We start from the raw sequence: 18,813 nt of genomic DNA on the forward strand, positions 1-18,813 counted from the left end.
TTCTGCCCCTGCCATCCCGCAGAGAGGCTGCATCACTCACTGCTGCTTTTTGCAATAGTTTCTGTGCTCTTTCCCGTTTAACTCTCTGCTTTATCCTTGCACCTATTAACTTATCATGGCCGTGGTGGGAGTTGGCATTTGCAGCTCGCCTGCCCCGAAGGAGTTAACTGGGTTTATTACATAATCTGTTTAACATTCGGGATGAATAGGAAATGCACGCCCCTCCTCTCCTAGAATATGTTTGTGCGCTTTAAATCGCACTCCTCCCCAGCTGTGTGTAAGCCCCACGCCACTTGACATGCCCTGAGTCTCCGCGTGTGTGCTTGGGTGCGCGCTTGCATGCCTGCCTGCAGCTTTGCCCCGTTCCAGCTCCGCTCATGCTACCGGCGTTGCACACCCACGTGTCTCTGTGTGTGTGTGCGTGCACATGAGAAGAGAGGAGCGTGGGGAGACGAGACGGTCACATTTATAGGAAGTGCCAGCAGTCACTGCAAAGTGTGAAAGCAAACTCTGCCATCTCTTGGACTGCTCCGAGTGGACAGACGGCCTCACATAATGCCATCTTTCGATGAGGTTTTGAAGGAAGCTGGGGAATTTGGAAGATTTCAAAAGAGGGTCTTTTTCCTCCTTTGCCAGACGGGCATAACTTTTTCTTTCCTGTTTGCCAGCGTCGTTTTCCTTGGGCAGGCACCGGACAACTACTGGTGCAGGATCCCTGGGGCAGCTGAATTAAGTGAACGATGTGGCTGGACGCTGGAAGAGGAACGATACTTCACAGTACTGCCCCTGCACCTGGGGAACGGGTCCTCCAGCGGAGAGTGCGAGAGGCTGGACGTTGTGTGGGACACCTCCACCAGCTGCGCCAGCCCGCTCTCCCACTACGGCAATCTCAGTGCACGCAACCTGCTGCTTGCCACATGCCACGATAACTGGGTGTATAAACAGCCCCACTCATCCATCACCAGCGAGGTAAGGAAAATCCTCGTCCTCTAATCAGCGTCTTCCGTCCCGGTGCGGGATTGTGGCAGTAAAATGAGATTGCCGCTGCAAGGGTTGTTGCTTTGGTGGCTGGTTTTCCTTTCCGGATTTGTTTCGTTCCGAGTCACAAGCAAATCGGGACAATGACTATGATCAAGTGTCAGCGTCAAACTTTTAGGGAAAGGTGAGCTGATCTGAAGGGTGGCTCTCCAAAGCCAAGCACCCCGTGCAAAGCCAAAACACCCCACACAGAGATTGCTTTGTTGCTAGAGGAATGTCAGATTAAAATAAAGAGTTAAGTCCTTGCAGCTGAGGCTTCTGGTGCTCAATTTTAGGCCAGCAACTTTGGTGGTGTAAACCTGAAGTGTAGCTGACTGATACCACTTGCTGATCTGGATCACTGTATGTTATCCGTTCTCTGTATTTCCAGTACTGAACATTTATGTCTGCAGGTAATAAAAAAAGCTGGTGGCAGACTGCCCTTCTGAGATCTAACAGAAGTCAGCAGAAATGATTACGCTTACGAAAGAAAAAAAACACGAATACACATTTTTGCCCAAAGCTATCATTCAGCTTTTCCTGAAATGTCAGTCAGAGAACCGCAGACTGTTACCACTAGTGTTAAGGGCTGGTAAATGTAGTGGCTTTTTAATAAGGCTGCGTAAGGCCATTTAAGATGCTTTCCTAGGAGATCCTCTGTGTAATCTGTGATCGTGCCATGGATGTGCTGTGGTCTGGCTCCAGTACACAGGCTGCACACTAGGATTGTGTATTTTAAGGTCATCCTGACAGTAACTGTCACCAACACAGTGACGAAAAATACGAAGTGTGCTTAGAGGGGTTGGCTAGGAAATCATCAAGGTGCACCACAAAATGTGTCAACACAGCCATGGGCTCTGGCTCCTGCCAGTCTCATAAGCCTCCCGCTGCGGTTTTTAACGGTGCTTGCACTGGAGCTGTGCCCTCTGAAACATGGAGCAGGGCACAGCAGGCGAAGCCCTGAGCAAACACTGAACTGAAAAGCAGTGCCTATCCCGACCTTTCAATTCACCATCCTTCCCCCATCCAGCTGGGACCGCTGGATCTGCTTGCAGGATTCAGGCTCTTCAGAGCAGGAGCTTTGTGCTCTGAGCTCTGCATCTGACCTGAGCAGCTTTAGCCAGGATCTACGCTCAGGAGAAGATAAATCAGAGCACCTGGCTGGTCCTAGAGCAAAGCTTCAGAACTGGCTTTTGTGTGCGATTGCCGAAATCAAGGCTGCTTGGAAGGCCGCAAGTGACACGCAGGGAGCTGGTGTCCCTGGGAATGACGTATCTCTGCCCATGTTGGCAGTGGCAGCCAGGGCTGGGTGTGCAGTAGGACAAATGCTGCCCGGGAGCCACAGCCTGGCTCCGGAGCGAACCGCGGGAGGCAGCTGTGGTGGGAAGGTTATGCTGCTGCCTCCGAGGTACCTCTGCTGGGGGACTGCGAGGGGTTAGGTCACGGTGTCTTTTACCTGGGCAGTCTGTCCTAGGCGTTCCCCTTAGAGCTTAAAAATAAAAATATAGAGAATTCTTTTCTTTTGTTGTTCCTTGTTTTTTCTCTTCAACCTTGCTGTAGGTGAACGCATGTAAGTTGTGTCCATAAGATTGTGCTCAGAGTTCATGTATGGCAGCAGTTTGTGTATCTAGCAAAGCCACTGTGATTTTCCAGCAGCACTGAGCCACTGAGTACAGCTAAGAGAAAATGAAACCAGTGTTTGTGTTGCAGCAATAAATGGGAGTGAAAGGTTTAATGTTCTCTGGCAAACACCTCGTCCATCTGCACCTTCTTCCCCCCTTCTCCTGGGGAGACACTCCAGGGCCAGGGGAGAGGAGGGATGAAGGGATGCTTGTGGAAACGCTCCCCACCTGTGCTCCCAAAGGCACACACTGGGAAAGCCAGCGAGCAACAGTCTGCAAGTAGCAACAGGCTGGGACTGTCTGTCCCCTGTGCCGGGGAGCAGGTCCCATCATCAGTGTCACTGCTGCTCTTAGAGGGACTCTTGCTGACCAGGGGCACCTCGGCTGGAGGGCGCTGGGCTGTGACCTGTGGCACTTGTGTCCTGTTCCCAGTTTTGCAACATTTGCCGGATATATCACATCCCACGAGGCTCTGTTTCTTCATCTAAAAAGGAAACTTGTGGCATGCACGTCCTGGCTCAATTGCTTTGAGATCAGCTATTAAAAGGAGCTTGATATCTATTAATGTGTTACACATCCAGTAAAGACAATTTAAATCCCAGACTTAATTTAGTCTCCTTTCGCTCAGCTGAAGCTCTAACAAATCATGACTCAATTTAAACAGATCTGTGTTCTGTTTAATCAGATCACCAAACATGTCTTTTCTCATGTGTCTACTTGTAAATGCTTCATTTTGTCCATGTGTGCAGAAATGTTTCTGTTTCTTTCAACTATCTTAAGATTTCTGGCACTTTATGTCCAGCTGAATCAACAGTGGAAGTGACCAGGGAGACAAAGTTAAAAGGATGAGTTACATGACAATCTGAAGGACATATGTTCAGGGAGAGAGAGAAAAAAAAAGTCAGGATACTGAAGGAGTCCCTCCAGGCTTATGGCAACTGCAGACCTGGTGTGGATTTGCAGCGTGGCAGGGGAGGCAGAGGGCAAATGCAGGCATGCAAAGCTTTCGCTGGGAAAAGATGTCATATCATGGAGCAGTGATATGACATCTTTTCTGAACTGACAATCAGTTCTGAGCACCCTGAAGAATCATATGGCTGGAGGGACTGACTTATGAGGAGTTGTGAAATGAATGGTATTGCAGTACCTGACTTCATTGCTCTGATTTGTGCATGACTGGAGCGTACTGCTCGCTGGCCACTCTCATCTTGGATAGCTATCTTCTGCAAAGGTGTTCACAGTAGCATCAGCAGAATGGAAGCAGGGGAAAAAGGGGGAATGTGGACTGATAGAAAGCACCCACTGCTTTGTAAGCAGTACCTGAGTTGCTTGCTGCATCACCTGCTGCTGCTGCGGGACTCCTGAGTCCCAGTGCTGGGGTACAGCGGGGTGCTGGGAGAACATACCAGGGCTTTCCTCCTTCAGGATTTGAGGAGAAGAGCAAAATCCATTAAGAAATCATCACAGGAACAACACATGGCAAAGCCAGTTAGCTTGGTCTAGTGACAGGAGACAGAGCACTGCTAAAGGTTCCCTTTTAAAATCTTCCTTTTGATGTCTAATGGTCCCTACTTCTGCAGTGACATGCCTAAGGGTCTCTGTGCTCCATTGCTTTAGGTCAGGCTTTTCCATGAGGGTAATCCAGATCAGAGAAGGAGTTGTCCACTGGTGCTCCACATACAGCCCAGCACCACGGTGCCTGAATTAGAGTCAAGCAAACCAGAGCTCGGATGATGTAAAAGTTTGAAGATATCAGCAAAGTCCTCCGCTATGCGTAAAACTTGGCAGCAACCCCTCCGACGCAATGTTGTCACAGGTGGTGGATCTGCGCAGAGGACCTTGGCCTGGTGCAATCTGCCCCCGTTTAATTGAACGAGTCTTGCACAGCTCCCTGTGAAACTGGAAGACATGGCTGCATGCGTCAGCGGCAGGACAGGAACCCAATGGCTTCTCAGATTTTGCTTGGAGAGGGAGGCTGAGGGGGTAATTATCAAGCTAAATCCATGCGTGGCTCATGCCAGCTGATGCCATCTGAAACGATGCTGGTAGTAGCAGGTGGCTGGCGCTGCTCGGGAGGGAAGGCTGGTGACAGCAGCACCTCTCACAGGGGGAGGAGGACAGGAAAGGACGGCCTTTCTGTGCAGCAGATGGAGCAGGCAGAAGAGCAGGGGTGCTGGGGTGCTGCGATCGACCGGGGGTGCCGCAGCCTCATGCTTTAGCCTGGGGATCTGGAAGGGAGTCCAGGTCACCCCCTGCACTCCGTAACACTTGAAGTAGGAAGCATGTTGCCTGCCATCTCCTGCCAGGTGAGCCTGGTACGCACGTACCCAGGACATACAGAAGTCAATAAACCTAATTTCCCCAGGAAACTCGGCTGAACACTGAGTCACTGACCTTTAATACTGCTGGGCTTTGGCACTATGTACTTTTGTCCCAGTGGAGAAAGTCTAGCACTCTACAAAAGGGTGGCTGGCGATAGTTTGCAAAGCGATAGCTGTTTTATTCAGACATTTTTGGCGGCAATGACTCCTAGAGGCATGTGCATGAATTACAGTCGCATCTGCAGGTTGAATGGCCTGTGGTGGTGGATGAAAGGAAGAGGGAAGTCTACATGGTTATCAGCAGCTACAGCACAGCTGGCATATTTTAGGCTTATTAGCAGCCTTTGTTGGCAGGAGTTCAGCAGAAGGGACCGATTCCAATATGCCCTGTCTGCAGCAAGTCTTCACGCCGTAGATGATGTCATTTCGAGACCTGGCAACAATTTATTGCCAAAATGTGAAGTCTGAGGTGGACAAATGATCATCTGAACATATCCTATTGCACCTGCTGGGAATAAATCTTCTTACTCCTCTGCTTGCCAGCTGTCTCAGAAAATAACAGTCAGCCAGCATTTGCAGAGAAGCCTGTAAGCAAAGCAATAATGTTTGTCTCAGTTTTTACAGTCCCTCAGAGCAGGACATAACATGGCAGTCAAGCTCAGGGTGGAGAAGGCACAGCTTGTCCTTTTGCTGTCCTCCAAGGCAACAAACAATGCAATTCACCCTCAAAGTGTTGATCTAGTGTGATTATTGTCATTGGCATGGCAGTACCCTGTCTTATTTCCACCGTCATGGTGGGATTAATATTAAGCAGTGGAGGGAAAGGGAAAAAGGGCAGACAGAGGAGCAGAGGGAGCAGCAATTGCTGAAATTCTTATGAAGCTCTAACTAAGCTTTCCCCATATGAGAGCAGCTGAAGCAGTTCATTGCACGAGTTACGCCAGCGGGGCTACGGTTCTGTCACTGCCGTCGAGCCAGCTGGTACTGGCTGAGAGTTTGGGCCTTGGTTTTTCTTACTGTTTTTAGGACATCTGCTGTTTTCTCCCCTTTAGGAGATGGTAAGTTTCTCTGCCTCCCTCTTGCTTTGGCCATGGATAGACATAAGAAAAAAGGAGGACAGAACAGGCCTTCTGTCCTAGGAGGCTCAATGAATCCAGGTGATCTGAGTGGCAGGGACGTGAAGGTACCAGCCGGGCCTTGGGCTATGCGCAGGAAAGAAACCTCCAAAGCTTTCGAAGTTAAGCTGTTCCTCAGGCCTTGAGCCACAGTGCCCTGGGAGCAGGGTACAGGCTGACTCCATTTGTCCTATTAAGTGCTCAGCTTGAAACAAGATATGGAGAAGGACAGTGTCCTTGCTTAGTCCCTTAACACTCTGACAGAAGCTTTGCCAGAAAGAGGAAAAAAAGGTAATTTCTCCCTTTCCACTGCATGCGCTTGCAGGGTGTTTTGTTGCAGTAAGGATGTGTGAAAGGTAGCAGTTTGACAGCCCAGAGGACAAGAGAGATGGAGAAGAGCTGCCCAGAAACAAATGAGGAACATGCAGCAACAGCCTGCATCTCCCCAGGTTTCCTTAAATGATGAATATTGCCCTAAGCCGTTTTGTCACTGGGAGTGGAAAGGTAAACCAGCCTCTGTTTGGCCACTTTTATGAATGCCACTTAAAATGTGTGGGCTTTCAATATGTTGTTGTAATTGGGCTGAGGAATCACTGTAGATCTCTTTATTGACCAAAAAGTTTCATCCATCATTTTGAAATGTAATTGTAACAGGCAAGTGCTTCCAAACTCCTACTCAAAGCTGCTACATTTTGAGGAGCTTTTAATGACATATTGTCATTTAAAGCAATGCATTTCTACAGGGATAGGCGTGCTGAAGTGTTTTGGCACTCGCTCGGTGCATAAAGGCCTCTCAAGTACCAGGAATTACAAGTCTGCGGTTAGTCTGCATGTCAAACTAAAATGGAAAATGTTTGCCTTCTGCCAAAGCTATGAAGAAATGAGAAGCTGTCACAGCCCTTGTGTTTCCCAGTCGTTAGTCATGTATGAGCATTTCTTCTGTTCCCATCTCAGCCAGTTCCCACTCCTTTCTGTAGAGATTACTCCACTGATGAACTACAGAGGCCCAGTGCAAAACCTCTTCCTTCTCCCAGGGAGATCTCACTCCGGTGGTTTGCTGCTGCTTTAGAGATCAGTAAAGTGCACCAGCGTAGTTCCTTCCAGCCACACCACTGCTACTGTAAATCTGCACTGGGATTTCATGTTGATGTTCAAGCCTCTAGCGGGTGGGAAAACAGTCATCACAGGGATGTATTTCTAAGCAGGAGTGTATGGCTGCCTGTAGTGCAAGGCCATTGGGGTGGAAGGGACTGATTTTCCCCACTCTGTGAAGGACACTGTAGAAGGGGGTGTCCTGAAGGAGCTGGTTTCTGCTGCCTGTCTCTGTTGGCAGCACCTCATTTCTGCTCAGGATGGCAGCTCATTGCCAAGGCTAAGAGGAAAGGAGTGCAGATGTGGATTGTTTATCAATTTGGGCAGCGCAACCTTTTTTAGTCAACTCCCTAAAGGGAAGGAGGCTGTGTTCAGGCACACAATGCTTTTTGTCATACAGTGGATAGAAATTGTGCAGGTGAGCATGGCACTGAATGTAGAGATGGGTTGCAGGGTTGTGCTGGGTGCATGCATTTGTGCAGTGAGGGGCTTAGCAGGGAACATGGCAATGCTGAGGAAGAGGATGTGCCCTTAGCTGGAGCTGGCCAGCTGAGCTAGTTCACCCACTTGATGATTGCAGTGAGGAACTGGCTAGCTAGGTTTTAACAGGGTCTAGGTGTAGCCAGTGCTATACAGGTCAACAAATAGGCTTAAGATCAGGGGCAAAAAACCCTAAGGCTTTCCTTTCCTTCTCCATATCCTTCCCCCGACACTGTAGTAAATGTTCTTGCAATTAAATTTCAAGTTCATGGAGGAAAGGGGACTGAACACAGGACATGATGACATTATCTTTCTTCTGTGTTGTCTTGGGTGAGCTTATTCAAGTGAAAGCAGAAGTGTTTACTTCACGGCATAGACACGCACTGCGATGACACTGTTTGTGGACAGAGATACCTACAAATGCACAGGGAGGACAGGACGGTAAGCTCTCCTCACTCCAACGTCTCCCAGATGTGTCTCCAGAATATGTCCCAAATTTTGCAGCAGCAGGGGTGTGCTGTTGCAGCCGTAGAGGTGACGCTTCTGAAGGGAAACCTCAGCTGAGTCCCAGCTTGCCAAGGGGTGCGTGATGCTCAGCAATGAGCCACTGGTCTTACATCTCTTCTGCAGCTTATTTTCAACTGTTGTGAACTATAGCTCTTCTTCCCTGGAAGTGCCAAACCAGAACGTTCAGGAAGAAAATGAAGAAAACCAAAGTCAGACAGCTGTGGTCTAGACAGATAGAGAGCCCTAGAGTTTTTGATTCTCAAAGTTACCATTTTTGGAAACCGAGTGGCATCACAAGAGGGTAGTCTGTGACATTTAAAGACCATATGCTGGGATTTTTTTGGTATGTTATGAGAAGAACGTGTACTTTCAGGGAATGGGATCTTCCTATTACTCACAGTGGGAGATGGTTACTGACAGGGATAGCTCTTCTGCTCCTTCATGCCACCAGATATTTGCATGGAAGTGCTCCTGGTCGATGAGCTCCTCACAACGTGGACTGCATCTGCCTGGGCATAGGAGCAGCCTGTGTAGTAGGAGTGTAAACATCAGCCCATGCGTGGACAGGGATATGACCGTTCAGAAACAGAGAGGAGGCTCCACTCTGCTCCCTTTTATGGAGGCTGCTAGCAAGGGATGTGAGAGTTGTTTTGGGGGAGTGTTATATAGGAGGACTACTGGCTAACTGGAGACAGGCTGAAATCCTGGGTAAACAGATGCAGATGCTTTTCCTCCAAGTGATGCGGATGGGGATAACTATCAGGCACAACCAAACCAGGTCACAGTTGAAGTGGTGATGTGGGTCTGGCAGGCGGCTTGGATCAAAAAAAGATCTCTGCAGGGTGTGCAATTCTCTTTTAAAGGTTACATTCCCCTCTAAAGGTTATGTTTGCAGACGAAAAGCAAGACATTAGCAGGGTGATGACTTAAATGCTAGGTGCTATGTCAAGCAAACAGAAAAGGTCTGAGAATGCTTATCTGTACCAGAAGTTACTTAAATACTTAGAAAATAACAAAATGCAGGACTAACTTAGGAGACTACAGTTAGTGTATTGTCACTAATCTCTTCAGAAAGAGCTCATAGTTTCTTAGAAGTTTTCTGTGTTTTCCTGTTTCCCAGAATATTTAAAATATTTGACTATATTGTTAGCCAAGAGCTAGTTTCAGCTGCCACCTAAATAATCTGAAATTGCTGTTCAGATGAAAGAGTCCTCTGCATTAAAGATATTTTTCCCTCTCTCTTTCTGGCACATTTTCATTCTTCTGCCCTCTTTCATGACAGCTTATTCATTGCCTGTTTGCAGTGAAGAGGGATCAAATTATTTAAAAAATAAATATACCCTTTGAAAAAGTATCAAAAGTATAAACCCTGAAAGCCAGTGCCTGCAGCAGGCGCTGGGGCTGGTCCCTCCTGGCAGCTCTGTGCAGGCTGGCTGCTTGCCTGGGCATGGCTCCAGCGCTGCTGGGCACAGCCGCCCACCACCACCCTGGGAGCTGAGATCCTCAGCTACCTTTGTAGCTTTGTAGCTTTCCCTCTGCTCCTCGAAAGGCAGGTGCCCTTCCTGGGAGAGTGGATCTGCAGTGTGCTGAGGGTGCCAGGCCAGCACCGTCTTGTGGCAGGGCGGGAAGCACACCTCTCCTCCTGGGGGTCAGCTGTCCGCCCGACACTGCTGATGACAGCGCTCCCTTTGCCGTCACTTGGGCTGCCGGGATAGCCTCCTGGGTATTGGGAAACCTGGTGTGTTGGCTTGGGGAGAGCTGTAGTCCCAATGCAGTTTATAGGTGTTAGAAATCTGGGGCTTGGTCTCTGAAATCGGCAACTGAAATTAGGGGCAAGCAGATCTTAAGTGATCTACAATGTTTTTATGTCTGTGTAAACATCATCTCATTTTGTCGTTGCTTTAATGGTTTTGTTATTACATGCACCTTTTAATTTTGTTCTCAGACTAATTTATTGCTGTTTCTGGAGAGGCAATAATGCTCTTACTCCCTTCCCCATTCTCTCGGCTGTTCTGGCTTATGAGGGGGAGTCCTCTCTCATGGCCATCTTCATCAGGAGCAATTGCAAGTGTCAGAGGACGTTTTGCTCTCTGACTCGGGCAATTCTGTGAAAGGCTTTTAAACCTGGTCCTGTATGAAGCCCTCCCTGCTGATCTATCAGCCTGGTATTTCTCTCCAAGGTTTTGATTTTTCAAGGAGCTGAGCTGCTCGTGAGGTGCTGAGCCATCTTAACCTTCACTGGGAGACAACTTGCTCTGAAGAGTACAGGCTCAGATCTCTCTGTTATTCCTGGGGACTGCTAGGAGAGAGGTGTGAGGGCTCCTCTCTGCACCTCTGGGGAATGGTGCTCCCAGGGTGACTCCACAAGCATCTGCTGGAAGCAGAATATAATGGTGCAAAGGTTCATGTTAAACAGTGTTCGGAGCTGGAGCACAGATGCAGGTTGAAGCTAGCCTCTGTCATGCTCCATTACTGTAAACAAGTTTTGAGAAAGAGGTGGCACCTGGAGTAAGATGAGCAGGGAAATGCCCTCAGCCTGGTAAGAGCAGAGGACAGTTAAAAACCCCACCAGAGATGAGACTCTGGAAGGTCAGTGATGCCCAGGGATGCTGTGGAGCCTCCACTCTGAGGGTGCTGAGGGTGCCGGGCCAGCCTGAATGCCTGACTGGACAAGGCCTGGAGCAATCAGCTTTGATGTGAATTTGGATGTAAGCTCAAAGCAGGTCCTGCTGTGAGTGGGGGTTTGGATGAGAGGGCTCCAGAGGTCCCTTCTTTCAGAAAATATTTTATTATTCCAGGAGATGTGGGCAACAGCAGGAGCAACCCTAAGCAACAGCTCACTCTGTATTTGCAAGCACTGACTGAAGTCATTGGAGCAGCTCCTTAATGCTGTTTTTCCACCCAGGCTGTGGTCAGCCCCCAGCATCTCCCACAGGAAAACACAAGAGGGTTTTTATAGCACAGAACAGACTGTAGCCAGCACAGCACAGCCCCCCTCAGAGAGCCCGGAAAGGTGGCCGGGAAAAGCCAGTGCACCACAGCCAGCTCTGAAGCCACCAGTAGGAAATGGCATGAAAAAACAGAGCATTTTGTAAAATAGCCCATGGTATTGGGCTCTGAGCTCTCGCTAGAGCTGTCACCTGCCCAGCAGAGCATGGTGTCTCTCCTGCTGGCACTGGTCTGACCAAAAACCCACAGGGAAGAGTGCAGCTACGTGGTGAGACAGGCAAGGAGAGTGAAAGACCTGTGCTGTGCTTTGAGGTCCCAGGAGAGCTGTTGCTGCGTGGTGCGAAAGCTCAGCTGAGCAGCGACATTCAGCACCTGAATGTATCACCTGCACCTGAAATTCAGGCCAAGCTGGCCAGAGGAGCCGTGCCAGTGACCCACCGACCAGGCAATGTATATATGCCTCTGTGCATATACCAGTCCAGCAGCTGTCCAGATGGTCCCTGTGGTGCATACATGGCAGTGCCAGCGTGTCCAGCATGGGCCCTGGCTGGGGGACCTGCACCAGACATGTGCCTGTGAGGTGTCTAGCTGAGTACAGCTCTAGTTAATTCAGAGAGGTTTCCTTGAGCTCACGTGAAGCCACTCCTCCTGCTTGCCCTCTCTGCCTATCTCTTCATATGATTATTTCCTTTTCTGTTACACTTCAGCAGCACACTTTTGAAGCCGATATTTTCTTGTAGCTGGTTTTTAGCCCTCTGGTAAGCTGTATGGTCCTGTATAGGTGGCTGCAGATGCTCCTCTGAGAGCCCCAACCTCTGCCATCAGCAGAGTCAATTGCCTTGCCTTCTAAAATCTTCTTTTAGTGGTCATTCTCATGAAAACACTCTGCTTTCCAAAGCTGGTTCTTTTGATACTATTTGCCAGGGTTGTCATAGTTTCAAGAAACAAGAGGTTAAGCAGCATTTGAAGTCTGAAAGCGCTGCTCCATGTTCAGGCTGTTTTAGGAAAGCATTGCAATAGCCCTTGAGTATGACAGCTGAGAGCAGGTTTTATTCTTCTCGGAGGAAGCTGAGGTTTCTGCATCTCCTGCTCAAGATTTACAGAAGTGGAAGCCAGATGCTGATGGCCTGGCTTGGCTGAAAGGTGGCCAGTCAGGCTCCCCGGAGAAATGGGGTTGACATCAAAACCATGACTTTGTTTGAAGTCAGTGGGGGTGGGATATCTATCGGGTTGGGGACCTATGACATTACTAGCCAAGTTTTTCTTCACAGTTGTGAGAGCTGGAAAGTGCAGTTCTCAGTCACATTCCCAGGCCTGCAGCTTCAAGAAAAACAAAAAGCCACAAACAAACCCAAATCCTGGACTTCCAGTAAAATCATCATAACTAACAACAACGATTCTGCTGTAGTTACTGTCAGTGACAGTGCTAATAGTACATTTGGAACCAAAACTGAGGAGTTTCATTTTAAAAAGTGAAGAATAGCCCATAGAAATGAGTGTGAATGACACCTGTGTGGAGTTCAGAATTTTAAAAGAAATGGTTTCTTATTTAGGTACATAAATAAACATTTAAGAATATTACTTTAGATTTTTGGGTCCAGATTCAGGCTCAATGAAATCCAAGTCTGGGTGCCCTCTGTATCTCCTGCATAGGCACCTCTGAAATCCCAGGCCCAGGCAATACTCGCTGGGCATTACAGCAGGTAAATGGGCTAAGACAGAGCTCAGGCTCACGGCATTACATTTCAGAGTCTGGAGGATTGTGAGTGGCAAAAGAGGCTGTTAATCATCGCTTTAACCCACCCTGTGGCCACCCCATCCAAGCACAGTGTTTGAGCTCTGGTATTGTGGTACGCATGCTGGTGAGCACAAACGTGACACGCTGTATGCGCTTCAGCAACCAGCACCTTGTTAGCGATAAAAAGATTTCTTACAGCTCATGCCTGAAAGCAAAAGGGTCTCTCTAGGGTAAACGGTGGCAGCTGCTATTGTCTGTGGCTCCCCTTGGTCCTGAAGCCGTGCTGGTCCTAAGGTTACCCCAGGTATGAACCAAAACCTCCCGACTCTCATAAGGTATGCAGAACTTGGCAGGCAGCGGTTGGTATTTCTTTATTATCAAAGAACCTCTGAAGTAATTTCCAATGACATGCTGTCTGGATGACTACTTTGTCTTCCTCTTTGTCTTCCTTCCTCTCACCCACTTCCCTCTTCCCTTCACCCCACCCATCCCCATCCCCATCCCCATCCCTGTTAATGAATTCTTCAGATATGCACCAGTGTAACGTCATGTTAGGGAGTTATGGCTACTGCAGTATAAGGAATAGAAAAGTCTGGGAAAGCTACACCAAGAAAATACATATTCAATGTGTCTGAAATAGATCTAAGATCTGTTTTCAGTTTCCTCAGAGACCATGTTTTTGCTTTTATCTAGAAGGCACTAAGAAAAAGAATTAAACAATTTCTATAAGCTGATGTTTTCATTGGCTATAGCTGCGCACTCTTATTCTGCACTAAACAAAGTCATGGCTTTGCCTTGGCAACATATTTAACAGCATTGTGTTTGGTTTGCAAAAGAGCAATTTGCTTTCCATATCTGGACAACTGATGTATGAAACACAGCATCCTTTTAGCAAGGAGGAGCTCTCCTTCTATCTTCATTATAGTTTGAAAAGTGCTTGCTATGGCTGTGCTTCCCTGGCCCACTGGTGCTTGCTGTTGAACAAGCACATTTGAACTTCCCCTTCCCCTTCTCCTTCCTCTTCCCTTTCCCTTTCCCCTTCCCTTTCCCCTTCCCCTTTCCCTTCCCCTCCCTGCCTGGCCCTATGCAGTTTCTATAACGTTTTGCCCTGAGGATGATGAATGACCCACCAGGGGTGTTTATGCCTCTCCCTTGTTCCCTTAGTATAACCTTGTGTGCGGCAATGCCTGGATGCTGGATCTCTCACAGGCTATCCTCAATCTGGGGTTTCTGGCCGGCGCGTTCACCCTGGGCTACGCTGCAGACAGGTACTGTATAAGCGCTGCTGTCCTTTGATTTTTTTTGGAGGTGAAATCACCTGCAATGAGCATGCGTCAACACTTTGGAGGTTTAATTCACTTTGGATAAACATCCCCAGCCTGGCTTGACAAAACCCAGCCAATATAATCTTTGCTTCCTTTTGGGCTGGAAACTTCATGCAATTGTACTTACTGATCCTGTTTGGACATTAAAATGTCATGAAAAGACCCTTTCTTGTGGTTTCCGATGTTTTCTGTGCACATCTGGACCCAGGAAGGGCAGAAGGACACAGAAATGAAAAGGAAGCATTCAGAGGAGTTTTCTGGAGTGGTGTTTACTGGAGGATGTTTAATAGGCACCACTGATGAAGAAAGCAGCTACTTGAGGAAAGAAGGAAGGGGCTTAGTATGGTAATTCTCTCCATTCACAGGCTGGACTCATACACTTACCACCGAGGTCATAGCTCCCTCCAGCCGGTCCTCAACTGTGTTAGAGCTGGATGAATACCAAGGAGAAGATGTGGGTGATGTGCAGGCTTGAGCAGCTGACCTACCCCGGAATGGGGAGCTCTCATAAGCTCTTCCTTGCTCTTAAAAGAGGGAGCCTGGTTTGTGCTTTGTGCTGATAATTAATGGTAGTCAACCTATGTGTTGGCTGAGAGCACCACTAACGATTTCACTGGCAGAAATATTTCTTCAGGTCATAAAATACATTCTTTCTGCCTGTTTTATTTTTCTTTGGTATCTGTAATAATAGTAATAATAACTTAATGTATGATTTCTTTGTAGGCAGGAATACTTACAGAATTATCTGGAATGTCATCTCAGATAACAAATTTTGAACTAGCAAACAAAAATACTTTTAAGGAAAACCTGATCTTTCCAAGGAATATAGTAATAAGTGATTAAGGTAGAAAAGATGCCCCGGCACTGGCTAACTTAAGATATCTCTGCTCAGTGTCTGGCGGCAAAGTTATGATATTAGCACCTTAGGACTGTGTAAGAGTTACAGCTAATTATTAAAATAAAATAATATGTCTAGGAGTACTTGTGTATCAATCATAATGTAACTACAGTACAACTATGAATGTTGCACATTGATAGCACTAGGGAATGTGCTGCAGCCAGACCAGTGGACTCTTGTCTCCTTGACAGCACTCAAAAGAACGGATCTGGTTGAAAATACCCTGATTTTTGTGCCATATAAATTCTTCTCATGAAACGTTTTGAACAAAATGAACAAACAAATAGTCTTGCAAATAGTTTTTGGTAAGATAAACAGCTACATCAGTTTTCACAGTTTCTTCTTAAAACAGCAACAATAACAATGCAGAAGAGATCAAAATGGATATTCTAGTTGTGTTCCAAGGACACAGTTGCACAGGAAGGTTTTGTTGGGTATTTTTTTTTTTTTGAATTATGGCTTACCTTGAGCACACCTATCAATAATGATGTTTTTTGCTGGAAAATGAGACTCCTGAATACATTAGGCAGACTTTGAAAACAAGCGGTCTTAAACTTAAACAAAACACTGGAAAATCACATAAAGTAATTAAAGAATAAATTACTTACTTTCACAGAGCTGGCTGTAATTACTATTAGGAGACTAATTTGTGAAAACAGATATCCCCAACAAAAGTTGCCTTTATTTCAACTGGATTAAAAATCTGAACTGTAACACATAGGCCATAGTTTAGCTACCAAAAGGTAAACTGTTTTCTAAAATAAAAGGGGGACTGGTGAGGACACCACTAGTTTTAAAATTAGTGATATAAAGACAGTGATAACTACTGCAGGGAAGAGTCCCATCTCCCAAGGGCCAACACTACAAAGTTTCAGGCAGCCTCTCTTTGAACAAGGCCAGTCTTGAAAAGGCGCTTTCATATCTAGCATTAAAATGAGATACCGGGAAAAAAAATCTTTGTGGCTTTTCATGATTTTCACTTTCTTTTCCCTTTTCAACAGATATGGCAGAATCCTCATCTACCTGCTCTCCTGTCTTGGGGTTGGGATATGCGGTATCATAGTGGCATTCGCGCCAAACTTTACTGTATTTTTGATCTTCCGTTTTCTCCAAGGTGTGTTTGGCAAGGGAACATGGATGACATGCTACGTGATCGGTGAGAGCTGTTATCTTCTTTCTCTTCTGGTTAGGAAAAGTGAGGGATTTTTGGAGGACAAGGAGTCCAGCTACATCTGCTCTTGATAACAATTTTCCTGGGAACAAAACACTGGCCCTGAGGTCAGCAGACAAGGAATAACTCAAGACCATCCTAGTTAATGCATTTGTCCTCCAAGATAAGGTGGCTGCATGCAAATTGTAACTTGGTCTAGGCTCATGCCTGAACTGAATTTTTGTGGAAGCAGTTATTGGCCTGTGTCCAGACCACGCTGGGGACCCTCCTAGCAGCTAAACAGTCTAGAGTTGCCTTGCTTGGCAACATCTGCTAATTTGCTGGTACAGAGGTGGCCTCTGAGAATGGCAGCAAGTGCAGACTCTTTCTGTTACTCAGCACTGATATGAGATGGAAATGAGTAGCAGTGTACATGCCTGCCTGACCTCATAGGATCCCATGGAGAAGAGCGAGGAAGAAGTAATGCATTAGGGCAGACTAACAAGAGTGATGTGTCCTTCAGAACTGTCCAGGCTCTCCTTTTGTACCCATCACTGTGGTATCTGAATATGCCTGTGTGCAGCTGGCCATAGGCAATTCAGTAGCAATGCAACACCTTCTGCTGATGTTATCTGAGGACTTTTATGGCTATCTAATCTATGGACTCCGACGGGAAGGGATTAACATAAATAATTAAGAGGTGGAGGAGTAGAATGTGTACATATAAAGGTTTTCTTATTACACAGAAGATCACCAGGATAATAAAAATATGCAAAGCAAGCCTCAAATCAAACAGGATACACAAACAGCGACATGGTTAATTTTGGCAGAGTCTGAACATCTTCCACAGATGCTCTGAGGAGTTAACTGCTTTTCCTCACTGGGAGGACAGACACTTGGATGGCTGCTCTTCATTCTTTAGCTGGGAGGCTTTGCTTAGTGCCAGACTGGACACCAGAGTCTATATTAGGTTTATTATTTCCTGAAAAGGGAAAAGGAAGGGAAGCTTTTTTATAAATAGCATCAAAACAGCAGGGATCCAGACTTTTTGATAGGTTATAGTCATGGCCCAGCAATGAAGCTCCTCACATAGCAAGCTTACTTTTAATGAGAAAAGGGTATTGTTGTGGCATCTTGAATGACTGCCAGGTTCAGAAAAGGAAACTCCTGTCTAGAGCATGAAATAGCATGGCATTAAGGAAAGCATCCTACTAGAGACGAGACATCAAATTTACTTAAAAAGAAAATCAGCTGTTCAGTAATCTACTGTGATAATCCAAAACACAGTGATAACATCATTATATAGTGCAAAAATTTGTAACATCACTGTAGTCTGTGAGGCCTGTGACATTTTTTTTAAAATTCCTGGTGGAATTTAGATGAGTGAGAGCAGAATTGCAGCCAGACATAAACGGTTACAGTGAGACCTGGGAACACCGTGGTGACATAGGTGCAAACATGCTTCTTCCAACCCCCTGTCTAGCCCTCTCAGCATCTAAATAAAGCCCAGAAGCACCAAAGTTTTCTGGGCAAAGTTACACTGCTGAGCAGCTCAGGTCCAAGATCCAGTGAAAGGGCCAGAAGCTGCTTTTCCCCTCACTTCCAAACACATAGCCTAATTTTAAACTGAGATCTTATCCTAAAACTTTGGCAAGTGCTCTAAGCAGCAAAATGTTTTATGACAGACTCATGGCTTCCTTAAAATGGCCAAGTTTTAACAGAAAGGAATGTTTTGCAATGCTCAGAGCAGGCTGTCTGACTTTAGGGAAAGGTTCAGAGATATGACATCATAGGGGACAGTCTATTACCACAGCCCTAAGCAAGGTGCTTAATTCTTGGAAAGAGTGATTCCATCTAAATCCCTTCAGGGATCTACTCTTACGTCCCGGGATCACTCAGAGTATTTACGAACTTAACACCTTTTAAAAGGCACATACAGATCACCGGGAGGATGGTTGCCATTAATACATCTCCCAAGCTACTGATCTGGGCTTCAGAATCACAACAGGCTGCCTCAGGAACGTCACTTTGCTTTTACATACAACCCAGCTCTTCCTGGGCCAGTGCTGAGCAGCTACCTTTAGGCAATACAGTTGCCCCTGAGCCGTGCAGACGTGATGAACAGTCAATAAAAATAGTAACGGTGTCATATCACCCTGCATTGCCAGCTGAAACAAATCACTGTTACTTGTAAAATTGTGTGTTCTTTAGTAAATTTTTTTTAAAAAGAAGTGTTTTCTGTGTATTATAAACCAAGTAAAACCCTCTGCTTTTACTCTGAAGGCTAGGTAGTGGTGACAGTTTTGAAACAAACAAGAGACACTTCATGCATTGCTCATCTCAACCATGGATCTCATGGCCTGAAATATGGGCTTACACGGGTTTCAGAAGTGATTAGACACATTCACAGAATAAAAAATCCACCAAAGGATTGAAAAAAACCAAAACAACAAAGGCTATGTTTGTTCTAATAAATAAAACAAGCTGTGGACCATACCATACCTTATCGCTCAGAGCAACCAGCATGGTATGGCTAAACTCTCTTCCCCACAGATGCCTTGTCCATATTACCTGCTGGGAGCAGCCCCTGCCTGAAGGA

General features: G+C 46.6%; 1 protein-coding gene across 1 annotated transcript in view; it reads left to right on the plus strand.

Annotated features, from left to right (window-relative positions):
- The first annotated feature begins 480 nt into the window (after window positions 1–480).
- SLC22A3 (solute carrier family 22 member 3) overlaps window positions 481–18,813 on the plus strand; it is a 31,804-nt gene continuing 13,471 nt past the window's right edge. Inside the window, exons 1-3 of the mRNA XM_009289976.2 lie at window positions 481–969; window positions 14,006–14,109; window positions 16,066–16,220. Of these exons, the coding sequence (XP_009288251.1) occupies window positions 556–969; window positions 14,006–14,109; window positions 16,066–16,220 (673 nt within the window). The 5' untranslated portion in view covers window positions 481–555. The remainder of the gene's footprint in view (window positions 970–14,005; window positions 14,110–16,065; window positions 16,221–18,813) is intronic.

Source organism: Aptenodytes forsteri, unplaced genomic scaffold (assembly GCF_000699145.1).
Source record: "Aptenodytes forsteri isolate BGI_AS27 unplaced genomic scaffold, ASM69914v1 Scaffold122, whole genome shotgun sequence".
In the NCBI taxonomy this organism is placed as follows: Eukaryota; Metazoa; Chordata; class Aves; order Sphenisciformes; family Spheniscidae; genus Aptenodytes; species Aptenodytes forsteri.